Source organism: Chiroxiphia lanceolata, chromosome 10, assembly GCF_009829145.1.
Source record: "Chiroxiphia lanceolata isolate bChiLan1 chromosome 10, bChiLan1.pri, whole genome shotgun sequence".
In the NCBI taxonomy this organism is placed as follows: domain Eukaryota; kingdom Metazoa; phylum Chordata; class Aves; order Passeriformes; family Pipridae; genus Chiroxiphia; species Chiroxiphia lanceolata.
The window spans coordinates 12,759,772-12,772,371 of NC_045646.1; the positions used below are offsets into that span (position 1 = coordinate 12,759,772).

General features: G+C 37.4%; 1 protein-coding gene across 4 annotated transcripts in view; it reads right to left on the reverse strand.

Annotated features, from left to right (window-relative positions):
- The window catches only part of ATP13A3 (ATPase 13A3), a 59,021-nt gene that overhangs the window by 6,100 nt on the left and 40,321 nt on the right, over window positions 1-12,600 (reverse strand). For 3 of the 4 annotated variants that reach the window (XM_032697622.1, XM_032697621.1, XM_032697620.1), the window contains 13 exons: window positions 11,372-11,496; window positions 10,322-10,500; window positions 9,737-9,859; window positions 9,575-9,654; window positions 8,866-8,908; window positions 8,664-8,773; window positions 7,709-7,805; window positions 6,947-7,019; window positions 5,953-6,130; window positions 5,099-5,286; window positions 4,572-4,660; window positions 4,318-4,398; window positions 538-627 (listed from right to left, as the gene is read on the reverse strand). In XM_032697622.1, the coding sequence (XP_032553513.1) occupies window positions 538-627; window positions 4,318-4,398; window positions 4,572-4,660; window positions 5,099-5,286; window positions 5,953-6,130; window positions 6,947-7,019; window positions 7,709-7,805; window positions 8,664-8,773; window positions 8,866-8,908; window positions 9,575-9,654; window positions 9,737-9,859; window positions 10,322-10,500; window positions 11,372-11,496 (1,456 nt within the window). The remainder of the gene's footprint in view (window positions 1-537; window positions 628-4,317; window positions 4,399-4,571; window positions 4,661-5,098; window positions 5,287-5,952; window positions 6,131-6,946; window positions 7,020-7,708; window positions 7,806-8,663; window positions 8,774-8,865; window positions 8,909-9,574; window positions 9,655-9,736; window positions 9,860-10,321; window positions 10,501-11,371; window positions 11,497-12,600) is intronic. The other variant, XM_032697623.1, reaches the window with a different exon arrangement.

Here is a 12,600-nt window from a genome sequence, read left to right on the forward strand (position 1 = left end):
GAATTAAGAGCAGAGAGGCAGACCAGAGCAAAATTCATGGTCACCTGAAAAATCTTTCAGTCTCCTAAACCACCTGAAGTAGTAATAATGTACTTTCATTTCCCATCTTGTTTTGTTTCATTTGTATATGCTAGCAGTTACTGCTCTCAGACAATGATCTAAAGCTCTAAACCAAATTAATTTTAATTCAATTTAATTGCTTCAAACAAATCAAGATGTTCCCAGTCCTAGCACACTAATTTGTGACAACGCAAATAAAATCTGCTAATGGGCAAACTGAAGATAAAGTGAGAAAAGTCTTAAAAGCAACCCTCTAGGTTTGCTTCACAGTTCTTGTACACAGACTAAACTGTAAGCGTCATTAAGGAGAAAAATATAAACCCAGAAGCCTTTACTTTTAATACTCTAGTAACAGAAATCTAATTTAAGCAGACTTAATCTTAAGATAAGGCAACAGACACTTATAGATCATTAAGAGACAAAATCAAATTAATCCACATGCACTCAAATGATGACAGCAAAATACTCGTCTCCAACCTGGGGCGGCTGGGGTATGGTGAGGCGATATTCTCCTTGTTTGTCTCGATTGAACACAACCTTCCAAAGGATCATATCAAGGAGGACATTCTGTGAGACATTACAGCGAGCGGGAAGAATTAAAGAAACTAATGATCATTTGTTGTTAGTGTGCACATTACAAATAAAACCTGAAATAGTGTGTTAGGCATAACTAATTCAGTGCCAAGCAAAATGGAGAGTCTGCACTACTCGTTGGTACTTAACGTGATAAACATTTTCATTCTTAAAGTGCTCGCGTGAGATTTAAGAATATGAACATGTACTTTAAATCAATAGCAACAATGATCAAAACTTTTGGTAAAAAACATATGGTAAAAACCATACAAATACACACTCTTAATGTGTTTCAATACTCTAAAAAACCTGTGAAACATCACAGACATGAGTGTTTAAAGCAGTTTCCCCATAAACCATTACTGTGTACTTCATGCTGGAGCTATGCTTTGTTCGTAGTCTGTTTTAAAAGCAGTGACATTCCCAGAAAAGCTGCAGTGAGGTGGCAAAGCTGAGACACCAGCGGGAAAGAAGGAATTCAGTAGGCGTCATTCCAGATTTTAAGAGGGCAGAACTTGAACAGTATGTTCGGTACATTCGGTTATTCTCATCCAGCTGCATGGGCAGAATCAAGAGCTTCAAGCAAATCTGACAACACAGGTGTGAACCTGTACTTTCCATAGCCTTGAGCCTACAACTCTGATCCTGGGATAGATTCCATTTCTAACATCTGACTAACCTCTGCCAATGAAAATGGGGAGCTGATTACCCAGACTTTTATAACAGATTTTATAGTGCTTACGATTTTGTAATATACCAGAATTTGACAGTGCTTTTATAAAGCATTTGCCAACAAATCTTCAGCTTGTTAGATGTTCATTTTTGAAGCCAGTCTGGTTAAAATATGTCTACACCAGGCATCAGGGGTAAGGAGGAACAGCTGCTAGGATCTGCCTTTGTTGTGCAATATTTTCTGTCATCTGGTAGAAAAAATCTGCATACTTTGTGAACCTAGTCTGGCACCCACATGGAAGGAGCAAGGCTTTACAGAGCATTTCAGAAAACATGTTTGGGACAACCACAATTAGAAACTGTTCCTGTTGTAGAAGCAATGAAGAAACTAGATATGACTGTAGTGTGACACAAAAGTGTGAAACTGGCAAGTGTGACCAAAGAGGATAGATACAATCTGAGACACTTAAAGAGGCAATTACTAAGGGATTAGTCTCAGCAGAACAAACTCTAGGTGATATATATACACAGAGTACCTTGTTAAGAGATGGAAGGAGATGTCACCAGTGGCCTCTCCCAGACACTCAGAATATGACTTGTGGTACCCACCTAAGTCTGTAGTGAAAAGTGTAGGGAGCACAGCCAGCCAGGCACACAAGGAAAGACAATGAGCTATACTGGGAGTGAAGGAATGAAACCACCTGCGATTTCTACACAACACACAGGACCCAGTGAGCTGGCACATGAAAAAGCTCCAGGGAGCCTGAGTAATACTGCTGGAGTTGAGCAAATGCAGTTCAAGAAGTGGACTGAAGTTATGGAAGGTGAAGTGTGTATCGTAAAACAAGGCTTGGGATTTGAGAATCACGAGACAATACTTCTGTTGGACACGTGCTGTACAATAAGACAACTCATCTGCCTAAACAAAGCATTCAACTAACAGTGAAAGTGGAAGAAACTGATTTTAAGACAAAGCATAACAGCTCAAACGCTTCATGTCAAGAAAACTCTAGGTACTTCTATTTTATTACTAAAGTACCAGCAACAAGATAAATAGGCAAGTCTGTTTAAAAAAGGATATGTTACAAATCACCCCACGAGTTCAGTTATGAGTTAAGTGATTAAAATTGAAAGATGCTAACCCAGACCTGCATAGGAAAAAGAGTGGGATGTGGTTTCAAATACTGGGTGAAAGCAAACACTCTGCAATAATTACATTGGTTACGTGATGCTTAGTAGAAATTCACAAGTTTACAGATTGATGTGGCAACCAACAAGGCTGAGGAGTGGAACCTTAAGAACATTTATTTAAACCAGAGGAGAACGATTTGTCCTCAAGAGGCACGTGCTGATACATGGATTGACACACTGTACAGACTTTCTACTGGAGCCCTTACACTTCCAGAACAGAAACAACACCAGGTTCTATAGAAGTTAGAAAGATCATCTAGAGAACAAACGAATTTTTCAGCAGAAGGTAAGTTTACTTCTCTCAGTAATATTCATCACTGCATTGAAAACTGAAATTGAATAGGAAAAGATATTTCTATTTAGGAGGCTTGTTCTAAATCTACTAGAAGATAAAAAAAGCCATGCTTCTGCAGCTTCAGAATAACTTTTGTTTCAGTGGCAAAGACAGCAATATACATAAAATTTAACTTTTCACAAGTAAGAAGGAGGACAAAAAAAAAAAAAGAAAACTACTGAGAGTTTACTAATAAAGAAAAATGAAAGAATGAAAAGGCATAAAGGAAAACATCACAAGCAGGGTTAGAGTAGCTACAGGACAATGTAAGAAAGGCACAGGGGCTGTAGGAGTGGATAAACTTGTTAACAAGAAAAAGGCCAAGAAAATTAATAACTACTGCCATGTTTTGGAAAAGACAAGGTGTCACCTGTCACATGAAAACACTGAGAAATATGTTCCAATAGGCAGCAACATAATAGCATATATTGCAAATTCTATTTGGAACAACATTTTAAAGACAAAGCCATGATAATTTTGATTCAATATCCAAAAAAACCTTTGTTTGATTTAACTTAACAAATAAAAGGGGAAAAAAGTGTCAATTGGAAAGAATATTAATGCTGTAGTACTCTTCAAAGGTCAAAATTATATGATCCAAGCAAACAGTATGCTGGTTACCTTGACAGCAATCCCTCACACAGTAATGGAAGCACTGACTAGAAACTGCAGAAAATATTATACAATAAAAACAGGTAATTGTAGTGTGCAAGCACTAGATATTGTTGGAAGCCTTTGTCATCTTGCAGGGAAGAAAGTGACTAATGACTGCAACCAAAACCCAAACGTATTCAGGTTGGAAATGACACATCAGTGTAACAGGGAGAAGAACTAAACACAGGAATAAATGACTGACTGGGAATCCAGACTTCTCTTGAATATTTATCTGTCAAACTTTGATTCTTGGAAACAACAATGGGGTCCTGGATGAAGGGTAGGGCATGTTTCTGTACACTACTGAATTACAGCAGAAGAGCTCAACATCCAGAGTGACTGGCTTTGGACAAGCTTGGGGATGGAAAAAGGAGATCTGCATGAATATCTCTACTTCTGAATTTTGATCATATCAGATGAACAAGTTACACAGATATGCATTATTCTGAATAATAAGCTATGTGTATGATCTAAATGAATGAAGGTGGGTTGCCCTAAGGATTTTATATAATCCTTTAGTATGTTATTATTCTGAAGTAACACAGCAAATAAATGAAATAATTTTCTACGAAATTAATATTTTTCTATGAAATAGTTGAACTCTTAAGTCTTTCAGCTCCTCTCCCCCTTTTTTCTAATTAACAAAAAAAGGTTTTAAAATTATGCTTTTAACACAGAAAACCTTGACACCTTAAATCTAGCCTACAAAGCCATTTTTAGATATATACACACAGCAGCCACTTACACTGGCAAACTGTGAAGAGAGATCTTCTAAACAAAAGATATACATGCACACTTAGCAGAGAAGCATTTCCTCCATTTAAATTTCTTACCTCCACCAGCACAGATACAATTGCATTGATGATAACGATGCTGAGAATTTTTAGGCGCCACTCATTTGGCACACACACGAGCTGAGAAAAGAAGTTGCCAGGGGTTAGTAAATCACATGTCAAGTAAACACACATTCACAACAGGCTCAGAGTTATAAATTCTCCCTTCCCCACCCAGTGATGTGAAGTTACAGCTCTAAAGGAGTCACGCTCGTCCCAAAAGCAGCCAGTTATCCTAGGAAGCAGGCTCTTACCTCAAGAAATGCGTCAATAGGTTCTACAGGATGCAACATGATGAAAAATATGAAGACATAAAGAACTATCACAGATATAACAAACAGAACTGTAAAAGAAGAAAAAAAAATATTTGAATTGGACCATCCCACAATCAGAGTTTTAGGCAGTTTTTCCATTTATCATGGGTTCATTACTTCCTGGAAATAACCTCTTTTCTCCCTCTAAACCCCTTCCAGGCAGATTTTGGCAATATACTAGTCATTTCGATAGCCCATAAAGAGACAGAAGGCCTCACTCTCTCCCTGGCTCACTTGTGGAGTTGAAACGTATATACACATATATTACTACAAAGAAAGCAAGTATTAACACAAATTCCTCCCTACAGTTTAATATTTCCCTATTTCTAGCTCTGATTATCAGAGGATAACCGCATTATATTCTCTTAGCAACACTACTGCTAATGAAGTGTCAAAACAGAATTGTAAACAAGAGCACAGTCACTTGAGAGTTTTATTTGGAACTGTATATACAAGAAAGGACTTACAATTTTTGTAGCATGGTTGTCTGAAGGGCTTTCCTTTAGAAAAGACAATTGCCACTATGAGGTACTGAAAGCTGGATATAAAAAACAAAGTTGTGTTTTCGTAATTTTTAATGTAATGTTCATCATGAAGAGTCTCATTCCCATGGCGTGCAGAGCTGTTGTTCATGATGTCCAGTACATTACATGCACTACAATATAAAAAAAAGTTAAATACTGAGTTATGGAAAAGATGCAAAAAAGCCTACTTACTTACAAAGGTAAAATGACAGAACAAATTGCAACAGTGGCAAAAAAAGCTCATCCCTGAGAACATATTACAGGTAGTGAGACTCAAAACTGTGGCAGGGAGGCAGCAATTTTTGTAAATTCAGAGCTTCGAGTTCTTTCATGCTGCCAGCTTGTATATTTGCTACATTAACTGTTTAGAACTATTACCATAGACAGACTTTAAAGACGGGTAAGAAAACATTGCTATCTTAAAAAAAAAACATTAAAATACCTCTTCATTTTCAAAAATATAAACTTGATTTACGGTAACTCTAACAGGAAAATAAAGCTTTATAATATAAAAGAGTTAAAATAGATCTGAACCATTAATTTCAAATTTCTGTCTCAACAGTCTCAAAGTTGAGGAGTCTTTAGACCCTGCTGTATGGCTCGGACACAATTTTGCTTTTCGGCCACTGGGCAACTCCCATGTTATCAGTATGCTTTTCACAAAAAAATCAGTAGACTAACAAGCTGCCACAGAGAAGCTTTATTTACAAAGTCCCCAAAGTGGGGCGAGGGAGAGCAACTATTGCTTATAGCTTTCCAATCACTACTGTATCCTTCAGAGCCACTGAAACACTTACTCAGAGTCCTCTGTCCAAGGTTCATACCAGGACTGCTGTTTGACCCAAAAGAACCCAATGGTTTGGAAAGCAAGGCAGATGATGATCTGAGACAAAACGGAACACAGAAGTGGACCTGAGATAAGACCTGACGGAGGCCTTCGGGCAACAAGTTCTGTCCAAGCAGGGTTCAGACTCACTGTAAAGAGAATGAAAAACAAATGACATCATTATGGTTTTCAAGAGTTACTCTGTTCACATTCTGTGGAATTAGAATGGCTTGCTCATGACATCATTTCAAAAATTAGTCCAGAACTGCAAACGTGAAACCACCTTGAAAAGATCATGCAGGCCTAGAATAATGCCACAGTGCCTTCTACAGGCTGGTTCCCCAGCAGCACAGCATAGCAGGGGACAATAGCAGCCATGAGACTTAAGGAATTAGTAGTGTCTGGCCAAATTCCCTTTGTCTGACACAAGGACTTACAACTCATCTCCTCACTTTTGGGCTGCCATTGCTTCAAAGAATAGATTTCTATTGAACTTGAAAATGGAATTCTACTGTTAGCCAGTGAACTGAGTGCAAGGCTCATACGTGCAATCAAATGCTTCACTAGGTAATACTCTAACATTTTGTGGACAGCAGTTCAACTAAAAATGCAAGAAATCTAAACTTTTGAGAAAGATGATATTGGAACATCTCCTGGCTTGATTCCAAAAACAGCTTCATCATATCAGTAAAGATTAATGACTTCCTGTACTGTGAAGAATTACTTCTCTAAGATCATGCCCACAACCTACTTCTTGTATGAGGACATTTCACAAATTTCTGATTAATCTAGTTCAGTATACAGTGGTGGTTTGGGTTTTTTTAATGCATATACTGTAGTAGTCGTAACATCTTCACTATATGTCACAGTGCTCACTCAAACATGTAATTAGATATTGAAAAAAATCTGATCAAGCAAAAACTGGTTCACAGAAGCCAGCAATGGTAATTCAGCACAATACTTACTAGTGAAGACAACCACCAAAATGATTGCTAAATCAATGAAGAGAAACTGGAAGTCTCCCAAATTGCTCAGGATCTAGAGAGAAATCACAAGTGAAATATTGGTAACTGCTTCACCCCCAGAAAAATTTACAGTGACACTCTTACAGCCTTAATTCTTTAAATTTCACTCTGTAAACAAGACAGTCTCCTGTCAAACTGGCTTCCTTTACCTGCAGGAAATCCACAGAACAATTCCTGAACTATCAAGGTATGAACCAATTTCCTTTTCAAGATGCAGAAGTTATTTGTAATTGCAATTTGTTTGTAATCATATTAGTGAATCTTACAAAGAAACAATAACTTAGGCTTGCAGTTCTCTAAACATCATAACATTACTATGTAGTCATGTAGCTGTCAAAATTTCCACCTCAAAGGTCCCTTAGTACCCTGTACCTTTAATTTACCCAGAATACAATTAAAATACAGGATTTCTACCACATGCTATATTCTGAATCCAATCATATTAACAGGAAATACTCTATTTCACTTTTCCCCCTTCCTAATTCAATACTTGCAATTTCTTTCCTATATATAAACACTACAATATACTTTGTACAGTTAATACAAAAAACCTCAAAATACTAACAATACTTTTAGTCCAAATATAGTTTTAGAATGCATGTGTTGTACTCAAAGAGACCTGCAACAATTTGTATGAAGTATCTATCAATTTCAAATCTCTGAATTATGCTGACACTGCTTAAGCACTTAGAGAATACTTACAGAATATAGCAGAGTAACACTGATGTACTGGATAATGCTGTATAATGCCATGAATTTAAACACACAGAAGGAAGTTATTAAAGCAGCACGGCCTTCCCTGTCAAAACAGATGCAATCATGTAACTACAAAGCTTTCTGTGCAAGCAGTTAAGTTCTGTCCAGCAAAATGTTAGCTGCAATTAAACACACCAGCAAACCCTTTGAGGGACATTAGGTTGCAGAAATACAGAGAAATTGGAGTCAGAACAGTAAGTACACTCCCATCAACATCAAAGTTGTGAACACGTCTTCTGAACTGAGCCACCACCTTACCTCAGTCTTGTTTGGACTTCATATGGTTTTCCAACAGAGGTTTTAAAATTAAGGTTTTAAAAAGGTTTGTTTGCAAAAGCATTTATGAAGCATTAGTTTACTACATGGACTGAATGAACATGCAGTCAGCCACAGAGTTGCTGATTTCAGAAACGTTTCTGATAATGCATTACTTCATTAGTTCCACACAGACTTCTAGGTTTTTCTTTGGCTGACCTTTATCTGAAATCATTACCTAACTTCCAATTCTAAAGTCAAAAATTGGTCAAACTCTATTTAGAAAATTAGTGTTCTACTTTGTCTAGTGCTGAGCAATTATCTGAAGAATTTTACTGCTGCAATTACACACAGCCTTTATGGAAACTAGTGTAGTCACTAAGACATAAAATTAAAGACTAATGTGTAGAAGCTCACTCATGCTCTGAAATATTAACTTTACATGGACAAAGGAGTTTATAACAAAATATTAAATCACGCTATGGCAAGCCTTTGCTCAGAGTACTTTCAGTAAAGAAACAGAACCACTAAAAATGCGTGGCTTGTTCTTTAATTCAAACTGGCCTCCTACAGCAAACATACACTAATATAGGGCATGCAAAATGAGTTACACAGACGCATTTAAGTTCACAGTAAGTGGCATTACCTGATCAGCTTTGGCACACAGGAAATACTGGGTGTCCTGGAAGTGAATGGTGATGCCACAGAAGCCTCAAGTTCAGACAGAGATATACCACCATGTGCCCTCTTCAGTGCCTGCCAGTTAACATTGAAATAGAGACCATTATAAAACTTGCTTTCAGCTGTACAGTTTAACTGAATTGTTTGGAAAATGAAAATATACTTACGCCACAGTCATTCGCTCCATCTCCACACATGCCCACATAGTAACTGTAAAAACCAAACAGACATCAGCATTTCCTAACCATGATACCTTTAGCTTATTTCATTAAATACTTCTATATTATTGTGAGTTATTCAGGGTTTGCATAACAGTGGGCAATCATTAATGCTGAAAACAACTACTGTTGTCATTATAAATATAAGGAAGTAGACAGAAAAGTAACACGACTACGGCAGGCCAGTCAAACCAATAATGGCTTAATTAGCCCTCTATCATCCCGAGGTGGTCTAAAGCATCTTTGCTCTAGGCAAAGACACTTCAGAACTGCAAGGCCCAACACCAACACAGTCACATACTGACCAATGTGAACGGAAGTCATCCCGATAATACTTCTGTAATACACAGAAGACATTTGATGGGTTTGTTTATTAAACCAAGCAACTGCATTTACAAAATGTTAGTCAGTTTATGAACATATTCCTCATTTAAAACTTAATGAACAGCATGAAACTTTCCCAACTAGCCAGCAGATGGTACTACTCTCATTCCTGCTCGGCTAACAGGCTGATTTACCAACACAAGGAAGTTCTGTTAGTTCTGTTAGCCCAACCTTTTTCTCCTGGCAGAACAGCTAGCAGCATGCACAACTTTTGTCTCCTATCACACCAAACGCTGTCAACCCTCCCACTTTCTATGCTTAAGCAAATACTTACTCTACATTTTGTAAAGCTTCCACCAACTGAGTTTTCTGATCAGGCGCCATGCGGGCAAACACAGTGCCGTGTAACACAAGCTGGAAGACAGAAGATTTCTTAATCTCACAGGGCAAAGTCTGCTCACCATCAAAAGTGCCCACACTCAAGTAAAATGCTCACCTTGGGTACCAGGTCCTGAAAATGCTCCAAAATCACTGCAAATGACTTCCCATTCATTGCAAAATGGTATTTTGTCATCTGGAGATCCTCAAGGCTTTCATGGACCAATTTAACTGGAATATCCTATCAAAAGTAGTTTAATACTCCAGCTGTAATGTATTTACACAGATACCTTGTCATTTCAAACTACAACTCAGGAGTATTCCTAGAGATCCCACACAAGAGGAGGTTTCTATGAATATTACTTGAAAGAAAACGTCATACAATGAAAACATTTACTTAGCAATAAGAAAATGTGGTTTAATGTTTCAACTACAAGCAGCTAGAGTAGTCTTAACAAATTGAAATGTTGGGAAAAAAACCTGTCTTCTGGACAACTAAAATGTCCAATGTCATATTACAGTTGAAAAACTACTCTCCCTGCTGCTTTACTGCTCTTTGGTATTTGAAGATCTGAAAGTTAACATACATCTCTTCTGATTTGACCTTAACAGCAGATTTACTATTTAACAGAATAACATAAAAAGCAACTCAACAGTAAAACTAACTGCTTACACTCTAAGGGCATAATAATGGTCATGTTACCTCTGAGTTTATGGCTGGTGATGAACTAGTGCATTTTGCGAGGGTATCTGCATAATGCCAGTTGATCCTGGCAGCCTGCCCATCCTTTGGAGGTAGTGCTTCAGCAATAATGACCTTATCCTGAGGTAGAATCATTCCACAGTCTCTGGCCACAGAGATAGCAGTTAACATGTTATCCCCTGTTAAACAATTGCATTTAAGAGGGTTTCAGTTAGAAAATAATCAATATCATACACTGATATTCCACGTAAGAGAAAAGCTAACAAAGCCGGTTTAGAACTAGGAGCAGGACTGCCTAATGTACCAGGGGGCAACCTGAGGACAAACCAAGCCTACAAGACAACATCCAAAGCCTAGCTCAGTAAACCCCTCCTCTATAAACTTCATGTGCTGCTTTGAGCCATAAAGATCTCTTACTAATCAAATCTTAGTATATGGGGAAAGTCAGGCAGAAAACATGTGGCCATTTAAAACACTGCTTTTTAAACAGCCACAGAAAATGCAAACACAGAGTTGTATTGCTAGCCTAGCACAACATTTCAAAGCTGCAATACCTGTGATTTAAAAAGCAAACACATGTATTGTGTGGAACACTGAGCACAGACGCTTTGCACACCTACGGGGACATAACTCATTCTCCCCCAAAAAATCCAATACAAAGTGGCTTTTCATCATATAAATCAAAATGGTAAGGACTGTCAGGACATCTAGTTCAACCTCCTGCTCAAAGGAGGATCAGTCATAAAATTAGATCAGGACTTTCCCTTAGTCTGATCTGAAAGACCTCTAAAGGTTTTCACCCTTCAATTCAGTATAAAGTAGCTTGTGCACGGACCTAGGGAGAGGAAGCTACGAAGCAGAACTAAAGCCTCTTCTGGTTTCTGATCTCTGACTTACCAAAGCAACTTGAACAAGTTTCTAAACTTCCCCCTTGCTACAAACAGTGTAATCCCAGCCTACTGACACTATTTGACTTCATACACTATAATTAAAAGAAGATCAAAAAGGGATGGTTTTTTATCATTTGAGTATGAATGTTTACATGCTAACCTGTAACCATGACAGTGCGAATGTTGGCTTTATGCAAATCTTCAAGTACAGCAGGGGTTTCTTGCTTTAACTTGTTTTGCATTATAATTAACCCCATAAAATCCATGTTGCTTTCAATAGCATCTCTGATGAAAAGGAGACAAGGAAGAAAACATTAGAAGAGTTACAATTATTAGATGTAGCTTTAAAAGCCTGATTTTCTGTTTATCAAAGAAAAGGGAAATGTGTATTTTTAACCATGAAGTGAATAATTTGCTTAATAAAAAGTGACCTGAGATGTATCATCACAATCATTTATACTTATTCCCCTTGTTTTAGTTGAAAACCAGTATGAGAAAATGTTGTTTCATCTCAAGTACAATTTTTAGTTTCTTCCATGAAAACTCTTTTTAAAGGAAATTACAGTCTCAAAAAGGCTACTGCTAGACAACATCCTCTGAAGCTAACTGCGTTGACAGCCAAATTTTAAGATATGTTTAGAGTTCACATCTCTATTTTCTGAATTAGCTGAGCCTTAACATAAAAGCTACCAAATTATGTTATCAAAGACAGTAAGATTAATAGACACTAGCTAATTAAGTAAAGAAACTAATTAACCTTGGTTTACATGAAAAAGTCAGTGTATTTACAGGTCTTGGGTATTCTACTGCTACTGTAGATTTTCACACCTGAAATTGGAAAACACCTTTCTCTGCTTTGTGTGTGTGTGCTTTGCAAACTCTTCATCTTTGTACACAAAGCTGATACAAAAGAACACAGTCAAAGTTGGCAATTTCATAGCTATGCTACACTTCTGAACACTGTGGAAAAGATAGTACTGTCCACAAAACTAAGACTAGTTGAAAAACAATCAACAGGAAATACTACTCTTTGAAGGAAGAAACCTTTCTACCTTCCAAACCTTTCTGACAAGTCCTGCAATGACAAAATAGACATGCTGACTTTAGGAGACAAAGAAACTGCATCAAACATGTACAGGAGGGTTTCCACTACATGTCCTTATCCTTATCTTTAATAGACACAGATGATGTAAGTCTGTGCAAGAAACAAAAAAAATCAGACGAGATTTTCTGCCACAACAGTGTAAATAAAACACCATAAAAATAACATTACAGTTTGTTTCCAGCTTTAAAGATGTGCCTCTGAATTCACTTCACTGCAGAAAACACTTCTTTATCCTAAATTTCTGTTTATTGTCCAGGGCACAATTAAAGGCTGCGCAGAACTAT